This window comes from Pteropus vampyrus, unplaced genomic scaffold, assembly GCF_000151845.1.
Source record: "Pteropus vampyrus isolate Shadow unplaced genomic scaffold, Pvam_2.0 Scaffold404, whole genome shotgun sequence".
NCBI lineage: Eukaryota > Metazoa > Chordata > Mammalia > Chiroptera > Pteropodidae > Pteropus > Pteropus vampyrus.
In genome coordinates, this window is record NW_011889185.1 from 336,577 (window position 1) to 360,494 (window position 23,918).

The 23,918-nt window shown below is 51.5% G+C and overlaps 1 protein-coding gene across 11 annotated transcripts in view; it reads right to left on the reverse strand.

Annotated features, from left to right (window-relative positions):
* BCOR (BCL6 corepressor) overlaps positions 1-23,918 on the reverse strand; it is a 111,617-nt gene that overhangs the window by 19,214 nt on the left and 68,485 nt on the right. For 8 of the 11 annotated variants that reach the window (XM_023523706.1, XM_023523705.1, XM_011380741.2 and 5 more), the window contains 3 exons: positions 5,837-5,962; positions 4,445-4,523; positions 652-3,495 (listed from right to left, as the gene is read on the reverse strand). In XM_023523706.1, the coding sequence (XP_023379474.1) occupies positions 652-3,495; positions 4,445-4,523; positions 5,837-5,922 (3,009 nt within the window). In that variant the 5' untranslated portion in view covers positions 5,923-5,962. Of the gene's footprint in view, positions 1-651; positions 3,496-3,866; positions 3,999-4,444; positions 4,524-5,836; positions 5,963-6,236; positions 6,330-23,285; positions 23,462-23,918 lie in introns of those variants that run through there. The other 3 variants (XM_011380740.2, XM_023523702.1, XM_023523703.1) reach the window with 3 other exon arrangements.

Sequence of the window (23,918 nt, forward strand, 5' to 3'; positions counted from 1 at the left end):
AATTAAAATGGGCACTCAATGGATCATTTAGATAACTTCATCCATTTTTATAAGCATAAACTAAATTTTTTTCTTAACATTGCAAAACAATTTGGCTTTATTTATCTTTTAATTAAAAAGTAAAATATCTTAAGGAAATTCCTATACAACATCTATCATTCACTAGCAAGTTAAATACATACTCTATTCCTTTAAGCAAGCTTTTTTTTTTTTTTGGTGAAAAAAAATTGCGCGAATCCCACAGACATGCGGCTGCTACACACCTCCACCAAGTATCACGTAAGGCATTCTAAGCAGCACTTCTAGGTATATTTGTTAACATACAATAACGGCAGAGAAATCAAAGCAATTGATAGGTAAACATCATGCAGTCTTTAGATAGCCTTCACAATAATTAAAACTTACATTATCAGCAATCGAATGAAGTTCTCTTAAAATCTACAGAGTAACTTAAAATAACCAGACACATGAACCTAAGTGCTACCACTCACATCCCCTTACTGGCCACATTTCATACATTTAAATTACCATAAGCTTCATTAACCAAATCTGCCCAGTGTCCTGCCCTACTATATTCCCCCAGTCCTCTTTACACATTAAAAAAAAAACTGACAACTGGTAACATTACTGAAATTCAAGTGGGGGGCTCACCTGCAATGCCCGCTGCTCCCGGCTGAGCTGACTGGAATCTGCATACAGTTCAGTAGTGACACACTTGAATCTGTCACCCACGTAACCAGCGGAGTTGGCGATTCTCTTTGCCAGCTTAGATGGCTTCGGTTTCAGCACTTTGCCATCATTTGATTCTGCCTCATCAGTTCCATCTTTGGTATAGGTGGGGGTGATGTCCACACTCGGTGGGGCACCGCCCACACAAAATGGTTTGGGATCCTCTTGGGTTTTACCAAAAGTTACAGCAGGGCCATCGCTCCCCAGAGTTGGCTCCAGGAATGAAGTGGAAACTGGCATCCCTAGGTTCTCTTTGTTGGTTCCTGCTGGAACATTTTCCTTGCTTAGGCTGAAGACTGATTGGCCCGGAGCCTGTTTGAAAGTATAGGCTTCGTGGAAGTCACTGATGCGCCCCAACTCCTCTCTAAGGGTGATGAAATCACGGTGTGGCTGCAGGGCTGGGTCAGTCGAGGGCTTGGTGGGCTCAGAGCTCTGGCCAACACTCTCAGCTCCAAAGCCAGGTTTGGACACGTTTGCATCAGTTTTAGCATCTGGCTCTTCTCGAAGGAGGTCTACATAGACAAGCTTGTCACTTTTGACAACAGTTTTCCCTTGATTCCAGCTGGAGCTCGGCTTTAGGTTCTTGTCGCTGGGGACATCTGGATGTAACTTAGTGTTGCTAGCTTCCAACATCTCAGAAAAGCGGTTCCGGAGGGTTGGGTCCTCATAGCGGGGTCTCTCATGGGACCGGGACCTCCGCTCGGGTTTCTCCTCTTTCGTGATCTCTATGGGAGTGTGAGGTATCAACATGGGATGCACCATGCCCAACCCCAGAGCGTCTTGGTAGGTCACAAACTCTGGCCGGCCCGTGGGCAGCCCGTAGGGCAGTCCAGGCTTGGGGGCAAGGTGCCCAGGAAAGAGACTGCCATTGGGCAATAAAACTGGGTGAGGGTAGACAGGTCCCTTGCCATGTAAGGAGAGAGGACTTATAGCGATGCCCTCAGGTGCTGGGTAAGGGAGGTAACTCCTAGGGTAGGGAATTGGTGGGGATCTGAACGCCTCATTTGGAGAGAGAAATATTGAGCTTGGTGGGAGGCCATTCTCGCTTGCTTTGAAGCTCGGTTCTGGGTTACTGGCTTTGGTGCCCTTGCTGCTGGTGCCACCGCTGTGCTTGGCAGGCGTGGTTGGGGGCTGGCCCACGTGCTGAATGACAGATGGTGTGGTGTCCATGGAGCTCCTGCTGGTCTTGTTGCCATCTGCATTGGCATTTGGGGCTGGCGATGCAGAGGCCGGGCGGCCCGTGCTGGACACTGCCCCTGAAACATTAGTGACCATGGCATCTGTGCCGCCCATGCGGGGACACGAAGAGCTCCGCTGCTGTGGTATTGCCCAGTCCAAGGCCTTGTTTTTCAGTGGCATGCCTTTGCCATTGTTCTCTTCGTTGGGACTTGGCCCAGGCACCACCCAGGATGAGGGAGCTGTGCTAATGATTTCAGATCTATAGATAGCACAGCCATTTCCTGGAGGAGATAAGGTTTCTTTCGGAATCTCACTTCCGGAGAGCACTAGGCCACTTCCAGCTCTGCTGTGAACCAGAACTGTGGGAGCCATCTTTTTCATGTGCTCAGCTTTGGAAGCATCTACATCCACCACTTTAGAAGATAAGTCCAGTGGCTTATCAGTGACGTCTTTGGTAATCGTCTGCTTCTCCAAAAGAGGAGGTGAACCGCCATCTTTCCTGTCTTGACTCACCGTTTTCCGAGTGTGCCCGGAAAGTGGCTGCGCACTTTCAGCCCCTTCCGGAGCCTTTGTATACTTGCTGTTGGAGAGCCTGGCCACAGGAAACTCGCTGCTAACCGTCATGTATGGCTTTGACAGGGTGATGGAAGGCGAGGTGGAGATCCTGGCATAATGCTTGTGGAATTCGGAGTAGGTGTCTGCAGTGGGCTGAGAGGGAAGGTGGACTCGGGGTGAAGGCCGAGGCGAGGGTGGCAACAGGAGAGCTGCGTCCCCTGGCAGGCCACTGGTAACTGGCTTGGCAGAGGGCACCCTAGGCTGTTTACTGTTCTGGATGTGAGGATAGGTGTGGGAATCAACAGGGTTCCCAGGACTGACGCCCATCTTCCAGGGCAGGCTTTTGTCTGTGCAGTGGACCAGAGGTGGGATGGCTGGGGAGGCCGAAGGCGTTGAGAGCCTCATGGGCGAAGCTAGGGATGACGGGATGTGAGGACTAACATAGTGAGGTGGCGGCAAGTATAGAAAGCGCTCCCCATTGGTGCAGACTGGAGAATACAGTGGCTGGGCCAAGCTGTAGGACTGCTGAGGTAGCAAGGCCTTATACATGTTCAGTGAATACTTATTTGGCGAGTCAAGAAAAGGGTAGATGGCTGGCGTGGCACCCTCCATGTAAGGATTGACCCAGGGCAGCCGCAGGTAACTAGCACCATTGATGTTGAGAGGGCTCTGTTTGTCGCTGGCAGGTCTGTCCAAGCCCAGTGTTTCTGCTGTGGGCACAGCACTTTTTTGTATTCCAGGTGGTGTTTTGTACATAGCACTGAAGCCATTTGGGGGTTTTCCAGAGACAGCGGAGGCTTCTACTGTTTCAGGTGTATTCGGTTTGAACTGTACCTCTGGGTTTCTTTCAGAAGAAAACCCAAGACCACCTAGAGTGCTTGTGGCAGCCTCCCGACCTTTCTCTGAGCCCAGTCCACACAAGCTAGAATAGACGATATTGCCTGGGACACGCAGCCCTTCTCGGATCAGGCCAGTGCGGTCCATGCTCAGCGCTGCAAGGCCATCGATCCGATGAGCCGTGGTTGCATCCACCTTTGCAGAAGAACATGGGTGTTACTTAGGACATTCCTTCAAAGCAGCTAAGCCCATCCCAAAGAGAAACTGCAAACTAGCTCAAACTGACACCAGCCTCAACATCTGAGCAGAAAGAGTTAAAAAGGAAAGGATTCAGAGTCTCTGCTTCCCCACTTATCTAAAACCCTTTGCTGCCCACCTTCTCACCTGTTCAACTAGTATCCTGTAAGCCTACAAAACATTGATCCCCTTAGACTTGAGACCCATACATTAATTCAATCATCTATTAACTCTGGAAAATTCACCTTCTCAGCAAGAATTCTTTGCGGCAACTGAGACACACCAACTTCACTACTACCAACACCACCTTCACAGGGTCCAAAACTTACACTAAGCCTCTCCAGGCCTGCTGGGTTGGAGGCAGGGGCAGTGTTCACTGATGTTTTCCTGGATATATTTAACATAACAAGAAGCAATCTTCACTGGGACAGGAGGAACAGAGGACTTTAGCTGTCTCGTTTCTAAATCAATAAAGAGGCCATGGGTCAAACTGTGGTTGTGTCTTTTGACTTCCTCTCCCTGGTATCTGAAGAAGGTTCTGTTTCATATTTTACCGGAAAGGTAAACCCTAAGGATCTACTTGGAAGCTGGAAATTTATCCAGCTGGGAGCATTTATGTGGCATGTAGCTTAGCGAAGAAAAGGCAGCATATATCCCACCAGTCGCTAGGGGACACAGACATAAATGGCAAGCATGTCCAAAGGAGTACTTGGCCAAGGACCCAAGGTGGGAAGAGCTTAGGTGAGGGCTTAGTCCAGCAGCAGACAGAGGCTTTCTACTCAGCTCCTCCCTGAAACACTCCTGCCCCACCCTGAAAAGTCCTTTAATGGTATGCAAATTAATGCACGATTGATTACAGATCACTGAGATTCAGATAGCACATCAACAGAAGCCATTAATCTCTTACCACGTTGTGGTTCAAGGGATTTTCTTCCCTTAGTTCCAGTCTGGCCTTTGAAGTGTCACCATCATTTACAGGAATTTTCCTATTTAAAAGGACACACCAACTTCATGAAAGCGTTCTTCACTTAATCTATCTTTCATAGATTACCCCCAGAACAGACCAGTTTCTAATAACTCCATTCTCCCAACTGCCCTTAAAAAAAATTCTTTCCCAATGGTATATATTGAAAGTCGTTGCCAAATGGAGACTCAAAAAACAAAAGCAGGCCAATAGGGACGTGAAATCACAAATATGACCCCAAGTTGGGTAAGCCAGAAATTAGGCACAACCATTCCTCTAGTATAATCTTTTCTCCAGAGAAAAGTAGGCCAAGTAGGCCAATCTGGGCTCTGCTGTCCTAGGTGACCCTTGTAAGCTCTACCTGAGGACACACATTAAGTAATACAATGGCCAAAGACCACAGCAAGGGACATAAAACTGGACTCCAGTGGCTGGCCACATCATCCACTTCTGTCACCCACAAGGGCAGACTTTTAAAACTTTCCTCCAAAGTTAGGTACCATGTCCTCTGTAACTGGTTCCCATGGTGGTAACAAAGCCATATTTGACTGCCTTTATCAAAATGATGGGGGATATATACTAATATCATACAAATGTCGGCTGCTCCAGGCTCCAGAGGAAGCCGCACACCTGTGCCAGGCTGCTGTTGCTGCCCTGGGACTTGGTATCAGAGAGCATCGATAAAGAAAGCGTCTGGTGCCAACTTCCGAATGCCCAGGATAAAATCGCTGACAAGCAGCAGAAGAAAGTTTCATCATTACCCCAGAAAGCAGCTTAAATCATCTACTGCTCAGCTGCCTCTACTCCACTCTCCAAAATTACTGATTAGGAAGCATAACAGACCTGTCAGGTGACTGAAACCAGGAGCCATTGGCCTCAGTGAATGAGCGGCAGAGGACACCGAGAAACCCTGAGCTTAAATGAAGTGAAGGGTGGCCAGCTCCCCAGTTATTACTGAGCAAACTATTTGTTTTAAAAGCACATCGAATGCCGATCCACCTGGGCCCACACTCCTGACATTTAGAGTTAAAGCAGCATATAGACTGGGATTAATTCTCCTTCATAAATATGAAATAATAAATTAAGGACGAAAGTGCACTGAAAGGCCGCTTTAGGGGCTAATCTTTTAAAGGGCGGCAATGCTTCGCTGAGCCAGGTTGCCTGTTAAAACTGTAAATCAAGGGCTGCCAGCAAGGCGGGAGATCGTTCTCCTCCACCCCTTTTGGGCCCACTCTGGCTGTGAGAAGGTGAGAGGGGCCTTGGCTCTGCTCAGGGGCAGGGGGCGGAGAGACACTTGCGCTCTCCCCAGGGCCTCCGCCAGACAGGCACATTCACCTGTCTTCGTTGATCCCACACATGCGGACCCTCTCGCTGTTCATCCAGCTGTGAACGTTCCCATACAGGGGGGTTGCTGAAAGCATGTCGTCTTCTTGGATGGCAGCTTTTCTTCAAGCGTCTAGTCTGTTAAAAAAAAATCCCAGGAGGTTAAATAAAGAGCCAAGCAGGAAACGAGAGAAGCCCTTTTTCTAGGTAATACGTACAGAACAGACTCAGGAAAGCAGATTGTGCTCAATGTTGTACAGATGGCCAGGAGTGAAGGCATACACCTGACCCAAAGGTCCGGTGAAAGGAGAGGGTTAAAGCGCCACCCTCACACACACACACACATACACACACACACACACACACCATCCAAGGTACAGCCCCCCTTCGCTCCCCCCCCCCACCCACTTGCCAGCCTCTCTTCCTCTTTCCCAGCATTCGGAGAACCACACTTGGAAGGAACAATGCTGGATTCCAGGGAGCCACACACTGATTCTTCTTGGGGCTGAAAGGATCAGGGTGGGTGGAAGGCACAACAGTCAGGGGTGGCCCACACCACCATGCATTTCCAGGGCTGTGGTGTGTGCAACTTACAGCTCGAGGGTTAAAGAGTCGGTGGACTGGTGAGCAGCCCCACCCCAGCCCTAGATTAGATTAAGCACTGAACTCGGTGGTTTGGCCTGGGAGGTGCAAAGGGAGGTGGCTGAGTAATTCAATGACGCCTGCTCGCTGGGGACAAGAAATCATTAGCGAGTGCGGAAGTCTTAGCAGCCCAGTCTGCTGGGCTGCCAGCCGTTGGCATGCTGAGTGGCCAAAAGCCACCCATTTTCCACCTACAGGGAGGTAGAGGCTGCCAAGCAGAGAAGGGGAGATCACCTCTCCCCTCCACACACACTTTCTTACCTTCTCTGCCCACCACCCCCACCCCACGTCACATTCTAGTTTGCCGCATGAGTGAAGGGTCAGGACAAGCTGCATTTTATTAACAGGATTATCACGGCGCGTGATTTATCCTCGTGCAGGATTTTAATTGCTCTTTGGAGGTTGAGCCGTTTCTTTTGACTGCGCTTCAGCCCATATCCTGCTGTTAAATGCTGGGTTAATAAGTAGGGGAGCCTTTAATGCCTGGGACCGATGGCCCTGGGCAATTCCCTGCTCACAATCACATCATCAGCTCCCTTGTCTCACTGGCCACTGCATCTTTACCCCGACCCAAATCAAAGTGTGAAATCATTGGTGTGCAGATCATCAGGGGAACTTTTCTTTCTCCTCCTCCCTCACACACCCACCCACACAGTTTCCGAAAGCCCAAATGTTCCCTAAGTCAACACATTTCCTTTGTTAGCAGGAAAAAATATGCAAATGCTCGTTTTTTACACTTTAGCACGCAAGCAGACTGCCAGGTCTGCCTGGGTTGGAGGCACCGGGTTCGGGAACTCCTTTTACTAGAGTCTTGGAGGGTGGGGGTGGAGGAGCACCTGGGAGACCTGAATCCAAAAGCCAGACTGTCCCTGGGCATTTCTTTGTCCTATCTAGGCCTTTTGTCCACCAGCATCCCCCATTGGCCCCTATACACAGAACACCGTCTATTAATCAAGAGCCACATATACAGAAACGCCACGCACAGTCAGAGCTCAACAATAAAGCTAGGGGAGAAGGAAAGATGAAGCAGACATCTGCAGAGTATGGCAGGCCTGGTGGGATTCTGAAGGAGCTATATTTCTCTAGGAAGCGTCTCTTTCTTCAGATAGACTGGGGTGTGTTTCCAATGCGAGAGTCATGTGTCCCAAAAAGACAAACTTGGGTGTTGAGGAAGGTTCCGTGGGGGCTTGTGGGCTTTTTCTTCCATCTTCCGAATATACAAAAATCAAGTTGGGAGGAACACCACCATTGGTGCTGGGCTGATCACAAGGCACATTCAACAAAGTGTCCCCTCCCTAACCCCTGCCGCCCATCCTAACAAAAGGAAGATATTCTGGGTGGCCTATCGTAGAAGGTGGAGCAACATTCCTTCAAGTATCCTGGTCACTGGCTGCAGCAGTGGGACTGCACCATGCCATCCCCTAGCTGTGTGTCATGATGAAATGCAGAAATTACATGAGGAACAAAAGGGTCACTCAATCCAATGCCTAAGAAAAGGATGAGGTTAGAAGAGTGTATGCCTATGAAACCTCAATTTTCCAGAGTCCCCAGTCTTCAAAACTGGCCTCCTCTTAAACAAGCCACTTCCTACACACCTCCTTTAGTTGTCACTTTGTGACAAGGATCTCCAAGCATCTGACTGAGGAAATAGGAAGGGTGCTGCCTCAATTATCATACTGAGCCCCCTTCGTTTGAAAGGGCAGCCTGGAGTTGGCAGAAAGGTAAATGTTTAGAGACATCTGGAATCGCTGGGTACTTTGAAAGCTTCTCCCCTTCTCCAAGGCTTGTCCTGTGGGGTTTTCAATATTAATGCTGCACAGATAAATGACACTGGACATCAGAATGAAGTGTTCCCACATGCACAGGGTCAGATGGAGTGTTGAGGCTTAGAGCGCGATTCAGTGTCATCTGTGTGTGTGTTTGGGGAAGGATGGGGGATGGGCAAGATTGAACATGAAGAAACAAAAGGGGGAGTACATTGCTGGATCCTCCTGACTACACACACGCACATGCACGTGCACGCACACACACACTTATAATCTTTAGCTGCCCCATGAACTTTTTGTGAACTGTTTAAAAGTGGAGGTCTGTTGAACAAACAGCGGCGCCACTGCCAGCCATAATTTCATTGCAACAAGCTTAAAGACTTTTAACTCTTCACATCCCTGGTCAAAGATAGAGCTGAGTGGAAAGGGCCAATGAGCAATGACCCTGCCTGGTACAAGGCCCTTCTCTAGGGCAACAAACAAGAGCATCCTAAATCCCCAGCAGGAATATCTTTAGCAAAGGCCATACTGTGTACACCCCAAAATTACTGAAGAAAGGGGACTCGTCTCCTCTATCTCTCTGGGATGTATTACTAAGGGAACAGTGAGGGTACAAAAGAGACTGAGAAGCAGACATCCAGCGATGCTTATCCCACTCAACTTCTAGAAGCGGCTGTTAAAATAGTTGGGGCCTTTTTGTTTTTGTTTTTGTTTTTTTTTTACCTCTAAGGGGAAGTGCTTCAAAACTGGCTTTGCTGACCCTTGGCCGTGGGACATGGTAGAGAGGACAATGATATATTTGGATGACAAACAGGGCAAGCACTTTGCTGCTATATATAAGAGGCTCATTTGCACTTATTTCTCAACGCTCCCCCCACTTCTTCCACAGGCAGGCTATGCTTCTAGAAGTGCCAAGATGTGTGAAGTCACTCATGAAAAGCACTTTACAAGCACCAACCTGTTTGCAGACTGTGAGCTACGAAGCTACACCTTGGCTCTAGGGTTTAACCCTTTTTTCCAGTAGTAGAGAGAACGGGGCAAAGATGTGGAATACAGATGAAGAGGGAAGATGGCTGAGAAGAGGTCAGACAAGGAGACTGAAGAGTGACTGGTTTCTAAAGAACAGATGGGAATTGTAGCGGCTGCCCAGTGAAATACCAGTTCCGGGGAGAGATCTGGCTCAAAAAACAGACACAAACCAAGGGGTCTCCAACTCCCAGTTTGGAGGTAACTGAAAGCACAGGAGAGTTTGGGTCTCCCTCAACAGACTTGGGCAGCCATCTGCTCTTGAAGCCAAGAGCTATGATTAGTATCTGAGCTTGGCCTGGACACTGGAGTGAAGGGCCTGATTGGCAGAAAGAGGTCAGAGGGAGCAAGATTAGGAGCTGTCACCCCAACCTTGGCATCCCTGAGAAGGGGTACTTCTGCTTCTGTGAAAGGACATGAGGGGGCACATGAGCCCCAAGCAGCACCCACCACCACCATTTCGATTATTCCTTGAGAACACCATTATGGATTGAAGAAAAGGAGGGAATGTTTGTTTTTTCCTTAAAGGTGAGTTACCCTGGCAGACAACAAAGAGCAAGTTGTAAAGGAAGGAGCAGTGACTCTGAGAGGCCAGGAGGAGTGAAGGGAGGGGAGGTGAGGCAGCACCAGGTTACTACTGGCACCTCTCCTTTCTCTCCACCTCTGCTCTTCCTGGCACCAGGCCACTTTCCACTGTGCCTCCGCCCTTGAGGTGCTGATCGGTTAGTCTGCACATCACACTTGTCAAGTGGCACTAACAAAATGGAAAGCATCACTATCAAACCATCCCAACTCCCACACTGCACACCAGCCCTAATGGTGCACTATTTTCGAGTCTCCATCACTAGGTTCCCCTTGGCCCAATCAAACAGTTATCTAGTTAGTGACCAAGAAGGCTTGGACAGGTTTGCAGGAGCTTCTGGCTAAGATGGCCAAGAAGGCATCGGGGATCTCAGCTAATGTGCAGTGGGCTGGGGACCTTCTTTGGAGAAGCACCCCTCCCCTCCACTGCATGCCTGGTTATCTAAAGAACATGCGAAAATATGGTCACCACAGCCTCCCAGCTCTAACCCTCATGCACAGTGTGTCTCTGGGCAGGTGGCCGAACCTCTTCAACCTTGGTCCCCGTATCTGTAAATATTTGCCACCATGTTTTCCAGAGGATTAAACTGCACTATGGACTTGAGTTTTGCCTGGCAATAGCTGATACAGGCCACGTTTAACCCCATTAAACAGCATCTGACTCCACGAAACATACTGTGAAACAAACCCCAGAATTGCTGCATAGTTTCTTTGTGGCAATGGGAAGGCTGAGGCAGGGACACGGAGAGGGGCCAGGCCAGGGAGGGGTGACCTTCAGCAGAGTTGTGTGGATTTCATCGAAGCAAACCACGTGGGAGCCCTTCCTGGGGCCGCTTCAAGTGCAGACTGAGTCACGCACAGCGCACAGCAGCACTTCTCTACTGGTGTCAAAGAAGAGGGTGAGGGGGTGAAGAAGTTATTTTAGGATGGGGGAGACTGTGTGGGGGTGGGAAATGAGAAGAAAAAGCTCTCCGGATATGCAGTTGGGGCGGGTCCTCCTGAACTGCTTGTGAGTAGTGTGAGTAACAGCAGAGAGTGGGGGACCTCAAGGCTGCCTCTCCAGGTCAGGGCAGGGCCACAGGCTTCCAGGGGTGTGGCTGAGGGACGCTGGTCCTCTCTCACTCCATGGATGTTGGAGGGGAGGGTGTTGGGCGGAGTCATCCAGCCAGCCCAGGCATGGTCTCTTGGCATGCTCCAAGCCATGGCCATTGCCTCTAGGGGCATCCCCACCCACACCTCAAGTTTTGCATTAGTAACAGACTGAGCTGCTGGGGCAAGGGGGTTGTTAGGGAGAGAGAGGGGAGGGAGAGAGGCGCACAGAGGTGGGGAGGGCGGAACAGAGACTCGTGGGTCCTGACCTTTTCAAGCAACCAGAATCTTCCCTGCCTCTTTGCAGGGCGCCTGAGTCAGAGCAGAGAGCCACTCCAATCGTTCAGGAGTGAACTTGGCCCTTGGTGGCCTCCGCGGTGAGAGCAGGAGGGGCGCACACCCCCCCCCCCCCCGGCTCAGCCTGGAGCGTGATCGGTCGGCAACAAAGGGATTTTCTCTCCCACCACACACACCCAGGCCGGCGGCTCCGGGCTCGCCTGCCAGCCTGCCAGCCCGCCCGCCCCTCCTCCACTTCTCCGCGGAGGTCCCCAGGCACCCCCCTGGCCTTCCAGAAACCGCTGCAATCCCCTGACCCAGGTTAACCCGTCGGGTCCCCTTGTGCTCCTCTGTGGTCCTCCTTCCCAAGCTCCCACCACATCTCCTGTCCCCGCCATTGAATCTGACAAAAAAGCAACTTTGGCTGGAGACATGGAGAAGCCAAGGTGTACTGCTGGCAAAGCCCACCTGGGGAATGGGCAATGAGACCCCTCTGGGCCATCATCCTGGGCTCCCTTCCGATCAGACTGGAGTGTTGCCCCCCGTGGATGCCTTCCCGCTCCCCCCTCCCCCGCCACAATGATGCAAGCCAAGTGTAGCCAATTGTAAAGAGGGAGTGAGGGCACCAGCAAGAATGATGGCAGAGTTGCTGCCCAACCTGGGCTGGCGCGCGCGCGCACACACACACACACACATACACACCCTGCCCCCACCCCCCTGCCAAGCCATGGCCCCAGGTCACCTCAGGGACAAACATCGGACATTCCCCCCCCTTCTAGGCTACTACAGCGGCTTTTTGTTCCTTTCACTTTCTTTCATGGTTGTGCCACACACGACCACGTGTGTATCCAAGAAGGGGACCCATTAGAAAGCTGGTGTCCCTCCCCAACAAGAGGAGACCCAGGGCAGGAAACCTAGGTTGGATACAGTTAATCGCCCTCACTCTTCTCCCCCTCGCCCCAAAACCTCACACCCCCTTCTGTCTAGTCTCTACAGAGCTGGGTTCCCACTTGGCATCTACACAACCTGGGGGCAAATCCAGAATGAATGATCCACACAACTGGGTGGGTGGGGAGAATGTCAATTCACTGTAGTCTCCAACAGGGTTTTGCAGGAATAAAACACACTTAATCCCTCCACCCCCAACACACAAAGGAACAAGCGATACCATAAGGCTATTAACAACAGCTATCATTAGTACACAGGAAGCACAAAGGAACTTTTTACGAATAAAAGGTGCATAAAACATAGAGTCCTGTGGTCTGCACCCACATTCCTTACTGATTGTGTGCTGCCTGGGGATCTTGGGAAGGCTGGGGATGAGGGTCAGAGGAGGAGGGGGTGCCCACTTTCTTTACAAGGAACAATGGGAACCTCATGTCTGCTATCAGTCTTGGAACTCAGAACACCCCAAACAAAGCTGTGGAACAAGTGCGGCATAGATGCGGGCCCATGAATTTTTTTGGCTGTTCAGAGCTTAATTACTCCTCCTTGATCCGCGGGACTAGACACGACACCGCCAAGGTTAAAATGCCCCGAACAGCGTGGAGCAGATGTGAGCGAGCTGGCAGACGCGCAAATGAGGCCTGCCTTGGAGCACGATAACAAGTGACTAATACATTGCATATCGTTGAAAGAAAATTATTTTTCTCTAATTTGCATTTGCTTGGGGGAAAAAAAAAAGCCAACCAGAGTCCCTCCTCACAAGCATGAAGTCTAATCCTGGAAATACAGCCCGGCTGCTTTAAGAGAGCTGGAAGGAGGGAAAGACTGCCAGTGTTTTGGCGTTGCAGGCTTGTTTATCTTTCCGCCTTTCCTCCAAGGCGAAACTCGTTTTGCAAGCAACATTCCTACAGAAAATGGCACACGTCATAAAAAGAGACCAATTTATAGAACTGGCACCGAAGTTCATGTATCACTCCAGAAGCATCTCCCAGCTCCCCACTAGGGAACCCAACTAGATGTAGAAGTCCACATTAAAACTCAGAGAGAGGAGACCTGGGGGTGGTGGGGCAGGGTAGGGATTTGATTTGCAGACATCCTGTAGGCTGTACACCCAGATACCAAGCAAAGTCACACAGAAAAGGGCGGGATATAGAATTAAGTCAGCTCTAAATGACCCTCCTCCAAACCCCAGGGGCCAGGGATGTGAAGGTTTCCACCTTGGGATGGGGTGTGTGTGTGTGTGGGGGGGTGATTTTTATACCCAGCTTGCCCCAGGACAGCCCAGAGGCAGGCACACCTTCCTGGCCATCCAAGCATTTCTAGGACTGGCCCAGTGAGTGTCTGCTGCCACCAACAGCTCTCCCTCTCACCCTGGCACCTCCCTGCAGCGCCTGGCAGGGGACCAGAAACTCATAGAGGGTTTGTGGCCGTGGGCCTCTAGATGATTAAGTCACAGAGTGGGGTGGCACTGTGGGCAGACCTCAGGACTGCACCTCTGTATCCTGCAGCTGAAGGCAAATACACTCTGGAAAATGGGCAGGCTAGGGAAAAAAGGTTAAGGGATGTGGGTAATCAGAACCCAACTTACACCCCTTCCACCCAAATATACCACCCTTTGGGTCCGGAACCTACACACGTGTGTTTCCAATCCAGGAAAACAGTACCGAGCACAGACCACACAGCGCTAGCCTATCTCCCTAACTTGTTGAATAACAGGGCCATTTCAGAGGGGAACAACGGCCTTCAGAGCCTCTGTAATTTCCAGAAAGCTTTCAGTTAATAATACATTCTTTCCAACAAGATTGCTTAGGGCTGAATGTTATCTCCCCAAATCTTAAAAATCTTGTCATAATCGGATGAGGATTCAGGTCCACAGTTCCTGGCCAAACCTCTCCAGACTGACACTCATGACCCTGTGAGCCTTCTCCCTCCACCTGTGCCTAACAAGTTTCCTAAAGCACAATACACATACCATCGTGTACCTCCATCCCAATCCTGGGAGTCAGGAGTGTGTTAGGGGCGGGAGGCGGGAAGGGGGGGGGCGGTCTGCTGCTGAGCTTTCTCTGTCTGAGGACGCACTCTGGCCAGAAAGTGGAGGCCACCTCTGCAGCTCTCGGCAGGCCTGCATAGTGTGCGCTTTGTGTAAGTGCCGAGGAGGCGCGAGGAGGCGCAGCGCTGCTCGTGCACCAACAGCTGTCACATTATTTGCACTGGCTGTAAACAGCCTTCACATTCCCCCCTTACCACATAGTTAAAGCCAGACTAACAATCCACAGTTCGAGATCAAACCAACAACAGCAGCATTGTGTCTGCCTCTGCAGCCTTCGCACCAAGCCCAGCAGCTGGCAGGTTTCTCTGAAACAAGGGACCCCCCTCTCCCCCCACCCCTCTAGGCTCCAGCCAGGGCTAGCCAAGGCAGCATGCGTTTGTCGCTGCTGATTGTCAAAGCAAAAGAGCACAGCCATTTTACCAAGGTTTCGGTATGGTTTATCAGCTAGCTCCCAGAGTTTTCTCCTCCTGGTGGCTTGGGGAAGCACCCCTCCCCCAGTTCCTCAGCTGGGAATAAAGGTTATTCAGACTCCCAGGGTCGGTTTGGTTTCCATGCTCAGCAAAGCGTGGGCTCTCCTGCCATGTCACATTGGCCAGGCAGCTCTGGGTTTTCTGCAGCCCCTTGTGTTTCGGAAATAGTCCATCTCCCTCAATACTCACTGGCTGCCCCACTGATCAAAATGTCTCCTTTATGATTTTTGGTTAAGTCGAACATTTCCATAATCGTCATTATTAGCGCAAATTACACGCCTAATCGGTCCTTAAATAGATTTTAATTAAATAATCATACAAGGCTCATTTTATGACTTAAGAAAGGCATTACTTTTCGTTATAAACTTTCCACCAGGATATAGAATGAAAGCAGACAAATACTTGAAAATCGCCAAAAAATGATGGGCAAAGTATCATGAAACAGACCAGGTTTCACCTTCTGGAAACCAAGCAGAGGCCAGACATACCGCATCTGCACAACTTTCCTCCCGAGAAGGGAGGAGATGTCTTCCTCCAAAGTCTTACTTTTGTCTTCTCTTTGGGGCCAACCCCAAATGCTACTTTTCCTTCCCCATCTGAAGAGAATTCTCTAGCTAGCAGTCTCTCTTAGAGACCACTCCTCTCACCCCCAGCACTATTCCACCCCTTAGTCTGCTGAGAGTCACGGTGCAAAGCAGGCAGGCTGTGCTTGTTAAATGCTGTGTAAAATGCTGTTAATAAAATAATAAATACAAAGGGTGGTGGCTGCTGATTCCACGAGTGTTTTGACTGGCAATGCCTTGGCACTTGTCATGTGTTTATGGGACGGCAGACAACTGGAGGATTTTACAGAATTTGGACATTTCTGTACTTCATTTATTCTTTCCTAAATGACCTGGCCTAAAGCTATTTCAAGTTTGCATTTCTACAGAACTGTTAAATGCCTATGAGTTTCTCCAATTAAACCAAGTTTTACACCCAAAGCTGGAACATGCAAACTCTCAGACTCACCTCATTCCATCCTCAGCCTCTGTAGCTCTAAGAAAACAAACAGACCTTCAACAGCCCCCTGTCCTTGCTCTCCCCACCTTCACCTCCCTCTAGGGGCACCTAGGGCAAAGGTTAAGGTGTCTTCAGATGACAGACAAGGCCCTAGCTACACAGGGTGAAAGCATCACAGTTAGGCATGTCCTGGCCATACCCTACCTCTAAAATAGTGAGCTAAGATGGGAGGGTGGGGGACTGCTGGCCTGGTAAAACCCACTGTTCACGAAACAATGTCAGCAAAGGCTGGAAGGCATTCTTTAGAGAGGGACCAGGGATTCGTGCCTACTGAAGCTCTTTCAGCACAAAGGCTTTTAGGGGAAGAAAGAAAGGGTTGGGGGAGGAGGAGAGAAAGGGAGGGCTCCTGTTTCAGAGCAGGCATCCCCTGAGAGTCAAGAACCAAGTGTAGCTTCAATCAAACGCTGACTTCCCCTCTGGGAGTCGAGTAGGAAACCTGATCACAGTAGCTTACTACCGGCCGAGATCCATACAGGTCTGGTTTTCTTCTCATGCTAGTAATTTTTTAAAATATATATCTATATAAAAGAAGCAATCCCTGGCAGACTTTATTGAAAACCACACTGAGCCCTCATAACATCCGGACTTAATCCCTATCAAACAAACCACAGCACCTCTGGCCTCAACAGCAGGCTACCCCTTCACCTCTTCCACCCAGGTCTCTCCCCTCCAGCCACTGCTCTTCCCTCCCCCGAAAGAATGACGAGAAGATTCGCTTTTAAAGAGCACCCACATACAGGTTCTGGAATCAATTCTTAACCATATAATGATCCCACTTAGGGGGTAAAAAATCCAAGTCCTTTCATATGGAATCCTTTAAAATGAAGAATGCAAAGAGCTGTGACAAAGAGAAAAAGGAACCCATGGAGGTGGACCCGGAGAAATATCCTTGGGGATACTCTGGGGAGAACATAACCCTTATTATTGGTCCCCAGACTTTGGCCTCAAGTCTCAAGGGGTCTCAGAAGGCTGTCGGGGGCAGAGAGTACTGGAGGAGCAACCTATAAGAACATGACCAGTCATCTGAATCAATCACTAATCCTTGGGGCCTACTATGTGCCAAGTATTCTTCTTTGATCCTAAGGTGGATAATTATTCCCAGTCTTACAAATGAAGAAACTTGCGGAGGCTCAGAGGCCATAAATAACTTGCCCCCAAGGTCACACAGCTAGTAAAAATGGGCCACGGTCAAACCCAGTACTGGAGTTGCGGAGAGGAGCCAATTATTGGTTTAACTGTGTCATTCGAAATCCCCAAGAAGTTCGGAAGACTTCCGTAGGCCTTGTTATTCAAGTCCAGGGTAAAAGGATAGCCTTTAACACCTAGGCAACTCAGTCCACAAGGAACCTGGAACTCAGCTGCTTCTACATCCAGTCGTCTCAGTGCATTTGAAGTCTATCTTGGTGCATGTGAAGTTTTTTGTAGCGCCCCGCCCCCCACCCCCATTCTCTACATCTCCCTATACTGGAATACCCTGGTGTGAGGCCACAGCTCCAACAAGGATCCACTTTCTCTTCCTCCATGAGCCAATAGGCAGGGGTAGTAGGTGGGTCCCTACTTTCAGGTCTCTGCAAGAAGCGCTGACTCCTGGAACTAGAATTAGGCTTGCCACCCTAGTTTTGCCACATAAAGCAATAAATCAAATTATCTAGACAGAGCAAAAGCCCTTTGTAAAGCGTGCCTACGCCTATCTTTCCTAGGGCTTTAACGAAAAACTTCAGGTACCCAAGTATAGTGGTGGAGGGAATTAAGATGGAAGTGGCTTGCAAGATGCTAGGCCTTACTGGACCCCTGCCCCACCCCCTACACACAAAAAAAGCCTATCCTTTCTCCAACTTCTCGTCCCAGAAACACGGGGTCGGCGCCCAACATACCCTCCCTGATGCATCTCTAGTTTCCAGGTCTGCCCCAGGCTTTCAGAAGCTCCGGGAACTACCCATACCCGACGGTTGTCTCTAGGTATCTAGCTAGGCTCAGTGGAGATAGGAACCGGCAGGGGCACCGACTGGTTGCTCCTCCAGAGGCCGAGGCTCCAGATGTACGAAATGGCTCCAAGAACGACTGGGCGGGCAAGAGCCTGGGCACAGCGGGAGGGATCGAGGCGATGGCGGCGCCGGGTCCTCACCACTCTAGCTAGCCGAACACGCCCCCGCGGTCCAGCCTCCCCTGGCTCCCAGCCAGTGACTCGCTCTCGCTCTTTTTTAAACTTTTCGACCTCCGAGATCGAGGCAGCAGCGTTTCCAGTCCATCCCCGCCCTCCAGTTCGGTGCAGGCCCCAACCTCAGGGGAGGCGACCCGCCCCCGGCACCTCGAGACTGTGGTCCGGGCAGACGTCCCCTCCCCCCACTTGGGCCACCTGGTGCGGGCGGCTTCTCCAAGGGATCGGCGTCCAGCTGACTCAGAGACTGCTGCGTCCTGGGAGGAACTCGCAGCCTCCAATGGTCCCTGAGCCTGCCCATGGCGCGCTTGCAGTGCGCCCCACACTCGTGCGTTCCGTGAAGGAGCTTACATGCCAGGAGGGAGGAAGAAGAGTGAATGAGGCGGAAAAGGTTATGGGCGGCTTTAAAAAAAAAACATTTAACTCCTCAGATATAAAAATTCTGGGTGTCCCTGGCACGATTGCGAGCGCTTGGGTAGAACAATAGAAATTGGGGTGCTGGAAATGGTGCAGGAAGACCCCTATAACCCTCTCCTCCCTCTCGCAGTTACTATTAGCATTAAAAGACCCCAGTGCCTTCAATGCAATAGTGCCTGTTTATAACTTTTTCCCTCTGGGTCCCCACACCCTAAACAAGTTCCCTCCTATTATGAAACCACAAGGGCAAACATTACTCCCTAATTCGTGACCTCCTGAAACTCTGGGGCCTCTCACCTGCTCTGCCCCTGACACCCTGACCTGACTCACCGCCCTCCCCCAATAATTCCTCTGGTTTGCACCTAGACAATAAATTTAGTTTAATTTAGCTTCCGGTCTTTAATTTTAGCAGGTCTCCTTTTTGCATGCAAATCAATATGGCAATTACCATCTAAAAGCTCGCCCAGCCCTGGGTCAATGTAAATTGATCATTGTCCGCCTTCCACAAAATAACACCGGGAGTCTGTGGTGCATAATGAGATTATACTGGAAACTGTCTTTTAGATCACAAATTATATTTTATGCTGTCAGGATCTTCTCCTAGCGGACTTCCCCGCTAGTCTAATCACAGAGATCCGAGCCCATGAGTGCTGAGGGGTGCTGTTGGCTGTGATGATATGGCTCTTAAAATTAACCAAGTGGGGACCCCCATTTCTGAGACTCTCCATTCGGGGCAGGCGGAGATGAGCTTTGCTCTGGAAATGGGGGCCTTCTACAGAAATACTGTAGAAAAGCATCGTTCACTAAGTCAGACTTCCCTTCTTGAGGAACATCCTAGGGATAAACAGCAAAAGCCGCCAGGCCAGGAGGGGGTCGGTGGACGTACTGGGCCAAGTACTGGCGATGAAGGCAGCTTGGCCACGCGGAAGGCTGTCTGAGAAGGCCATCCACTTCTGCCCCTCCCCCCCCCGTCACCCCCCCTCCGCCCGCTGCTTCTCAACCCGGCCGTTGCCACCCAGGCCCCAGAAGCGCAGCCGGCTTTGCACACAGAAGGAATTCTGCCGGCCATACACACCTGCAAAGCAGCCACGGCAGCCAGGGCCGGCCTCGGCCTCCCCTCCCAGAACCGTGTGAGGCCCTGCCACGCCTGAACCATGTGAACTGGAGCCTGAGGCCTCCAAGCTAGACGGTTCCTCCCCCCACGCTTCCACCCCCGCACCGCTCTCCATTCCCTCTGTGGCCCTCAGGGCACGGGTGTGACCCTGGGGCCTAACAAAGGGCCATCTGAGCTCCTTACTGCCTTTGGCTGGCGGAGAAGGAGTGGGGACGCTGAGTCCCCCACCCGGCGGGCCAGGCTGGGTCAGACAGGCCAGCGCCCTCGAGGAAACCATCAAGGTGGTATTGATTGCCAGGGCTGCGGGGCGCTCCTGACTACCGTCCAGGCTGTCGAGAGGTTCGGGCGGCACTGCGGCCTATGAGCTTCCCGCCCAGCCGCTGGCCCAGCCCTGCCCCGTCCGACCCCGAGCGGGCTCCACCCGAGTGCGGTCTTCCCAATAAAAGCTGGAATTCCCGGCTGGGCTCAGACAAAGAGGGACCGCGGCAAATCGACGCCGCGGGCAAATCAAACCCTAGCCTAGTTTACGTGAGCGTCTGGGGTCACAGAGGCGCCTGCTAATCTACCCTATGCAGGCTGTCCCCGCATGGTCTCCTCCAAAAGAAAATGAAAGCATACCTCCCCTTTATTCCTCCCAGAGGCCGAACTTCACACTTATTTCAGTTGTCTTTATCAGTCCACTAGGCCCTGGTGCCACCTTAGCAAACAGTTGAGCAGTGCAACATCCATCCATCCCTCCTGACCCAAAGTGGAAAGCTACTTTTCTTTTTCCTCTACCCTCCATCCACTCAAGGTCAAGAACTCAAAATCCTACTTGCACAACACATAGCCTCTCTCTGCTCTAGGTGGGAAAAAACTATAACCAGAAGTAATCTTAGTATTTGAGGGCCATCCACCCTTAGCTAGGCCGCTTGGTCTTCAGTTCCCTTCTAGCCAAAGAAGCATTATTTCCTTGTGAATGAGGGTGTGAAAGTGGTGGTGTGGCCCACACTTCCCTGCCCAAGTCTTCCTCAGCTACTGAGTTTTTGTCATTCAGCCTGTGTATCTAAGCATGGATATATGCATATGAATGCTTTTCGTGTTTCCAAGTGACCCTCTTCACACCTTTAAATGGGCTTTTGTCTCTGGAACACAGTTACAGAAATTCTGCCCTAGTTTCCAGCTCAACAAAGTCTGGGATTTTTCTCTTAGAATATCACTGTAGGTCTCCTCTGTATTTGCAAATCCATGTTTACATTTCTCTTGGCCAGTTCTCTATCTCTTGTTATCTCTTGTTCCTTGTGGGCATCGGAGCCCAAGTGTCTTGATTTGTCTCAGCACATGTCATCCAGGCGCACATCTTAATCTGAGCATTCCTGTCTAACACGTACACCTCCCTACTACTACTTATGTTCTTGCATTGCCTATAATGTGACTCATTTTCAAGCCAGACCAATAAGAGTTTGTAGTTTAAATGCAACTAGAAGATCTAGACCACAAACCCTAAAAGAGAGAGGAGGGGAAAGGAGACAGGAGTGCTACTAATGATTTATTTATACACCCACCAATTTCACCCTCTGGAAAGAACTAGACCAATGCCTGCAGTTATAAGGAATTTTTAAACCAATTCAATACTGACCCCACGTATGTGAATACAAATTATTGATCTTGTACACATCACCGGCCAACTCATGTTTGGAGGGAGTCTCTCAACACATATCTGATTCTAACTCTTCACAAGTTCATGGTTAAAAGTGCATCTATACAAACTCAAGAACCTCTTTGCTCTCTCCAATGCATACCTGTATACAGTGGCCTAGCATTTCAGGCTGGGTTTTTCAGTCTGCAGCAATCTCCATCAGAGGCCTCACAAGACTACAGCTCTCAGCAGATCTCCCCTTACTAGATCTCTCTGGGAACACTGAGGTCTACATATGCATCTCCCAAACTCAATTCCTTTAAGTGAGGATGCCCATTGTGTTCTCACCTCCCCCACTGAGAGGTATCGGGTCAAATTGGGTCAAACTAAATCATCTAGCAGCTGCGTTGGGTTTGTTGTGGGTTTGTCGAAGAACGGAGCCCAATACACCAGGATGTGAGCATGCAGAGAAAGGAAAATCCTAGGCCCAGACTTCCGCCTCCCTCCCTGGGGGCGGGCTACTGTGCCTCCAAGAATTTCTGCTAGGCTCTTTGACCACCCCACATAACACTCCCCACCGCCTTTAAAGAGTTAAGCGAAACCCTCGCAGCCTTCTCTCCACCCTGCTCGCTGGGCCCGCAGGCTGGCTCGCTCACTCGCTGCTCACGGGAGTCTGCCGCCGCCTCCGCCGCCCGCCGCCCGCCCCCCCCCCTTTTCCCGTCCTTCAGCCGGGGAGGGAGCCTGCATGCCTGTCTAGACCGATCTATCACAGGCACACCAACAACACCCGCGAGAGCACGGAGACCCTGCCCAGGTCCCCCTGCCCGCACAGTTCCCGGCGGACAAAACCTGGGAAGCGTGACCGCGCCTGCAGGGTGGATGGGGGAGTTAAAGGGCGTGGGGCGCAGCGAGCGCATCGCAGGTCCTCCCTGGCCCTAGCCCCCCAAGCTCCCTCCAGCTTTGCTGCCGGGGCACAGTCACAGCTCTGCGCGCTGGGCAGTCCTATTTTTATCTTGTCTAATCCTAAACTGGGCGGGGAGCACAGGCGTCGTGCTTAGAGAACAAGAGATAGGCGAGGGAGGCGGGGTGGAGCAGCCAGGCAGCAACGCGAGCGGGAGCGAGTTAAAGACACAGTCGAGGCGACCGAGAGCAGGAAGAAAGAGCGGGCTGCGCGGGCCTCGCCGCGCCGCACGCAACGCGCCACCCGGAGAAGTTACACTAGCCTCCCTGCTGCCCCTCACTGCCCCGCCCTCCCCACTTCCCAGCGGCGCTCTCCGCAGCCGGAGCCGCGGGGCCCCGGCCTGTGTGGGAGGCAGAGGCCCGGCCAGCCCTGCAAAGAGCTGGAGAGAATCGCTAATGAGCTGTGCGGCCCATTGATCCGGAGAACACTTCCTAATTAACTCTCAGTCACCTACTGGTGACAGCGCCTCAAAGGACAGCGCTAGGGCCTTCCGAGCCCCAGCCCCGATCTGCCCGCCGAGCGCCTGGCGCCCGAACCCCGCGCGCTCCCCTAACTACCCCAGGCAATCCCGGTGAGCGGTGGCGTATACCGCACACGGAAGACCAGCCTCGAATTAAACCTGGACGGCATATTAAGCATCGCCACCTCCCCCCTTCCTCCACGCGGTGAAATCATGCCCAAAATAAACACGAGAACCAACACTGTAAAACCCAGACCAGATAAATCGGGAGTGGAGTGGGAAGGGTTGAGAAGCAAACATATTCTCAAAGTGTCCACGTACAGGAGTCTCCAAGGCCGACAATTAAATGCCTTCCACACAAGCAATTCTGTTGGCAAAACCGAATCCAGCACCTCGTAAGGATTGATTTCGGCTCGCCGTGTCCGTTTCCAGTACCACGGTAAGTGTCAGATGGCTAGAAATACCCAAGTCACTCTTCGTTCACCACCCACCACCTTCTGGGGTGGGCCATTTCCTCCATATTTTCACTCCCAGGCCATTTTAAGGGTCTTTCTCCAAACCTGAGAACCTAAAACCACTAGCCTTCTCTCAAGGAAAAAAAAAAAGGAAAAGAAGAAAAAAGAAAAGAGAAAAACCCACCTAAAACCTTGAGCTATCTAGTCTAGACACAGGGAGGCTATGCGAATACCTATTCGAAGCGCGCTGGCTTCTTTTTAAGGTTTGTTTTTAAATACACGTAACCCTCCCCCTTCCTTCGCTCTTCCATTCCCCCAACCCCCACCCTTCAGACGCCAGAGGCGCGCGCCCTCGCGCGCGGGCACTCACAGCCTCTAACTGGAGATCTCGGACTTTCTGGAAAAGATTCATTAACAGCAAATTAAACCTGGCTCGGCTTCGGCCTACACGCGGTCAGACTCCGCCGTCTCGGGGACCCGGGGACGTTCGCACCCGAAAGCGCCAGCAGCGGGAAGCCCGCTAGGACCACGCGTGCCTCGAGCCGCCTGGCTCCGCGCACGGCGCCCCAGGGCTTGCTTGGTAAACAGCAGGCGCACGTCGCCGCCGCCCGGAGCCCCCGAGTTGGCGGAGGCTCTGCAGCACAGCCGCCCGCCTGCTCAGAGCACGGGCCCCGCGGCGCGGCGGCGCCTCGCCCTCCCCGCCGCGGCCGAGGATCACGCCGGGTGCTCAAGTTCCTCTTCGCTCTTCGCCTATGCACCGCACGCCCTCTGAGAGGGACCAACTTCCTCCGGCCGCAGACTCGCACACGCCCAAAAGGGCTTCCCACCAGACTCCGCGCTGCCCAGCGGAGGGCTCAGGTCTCGCAATTTCCACCCCCCCACCCCGCCCTCCCTTCCCGCCGCCGCCCCCGCACAGTCTACCCCCACCTCCGGGGTCTCAGAACTTAAAACCTACCCCGCAGTGGCTGGGAAAGGAGGGGAGGAGGGGGCAAGGATTGCGGTT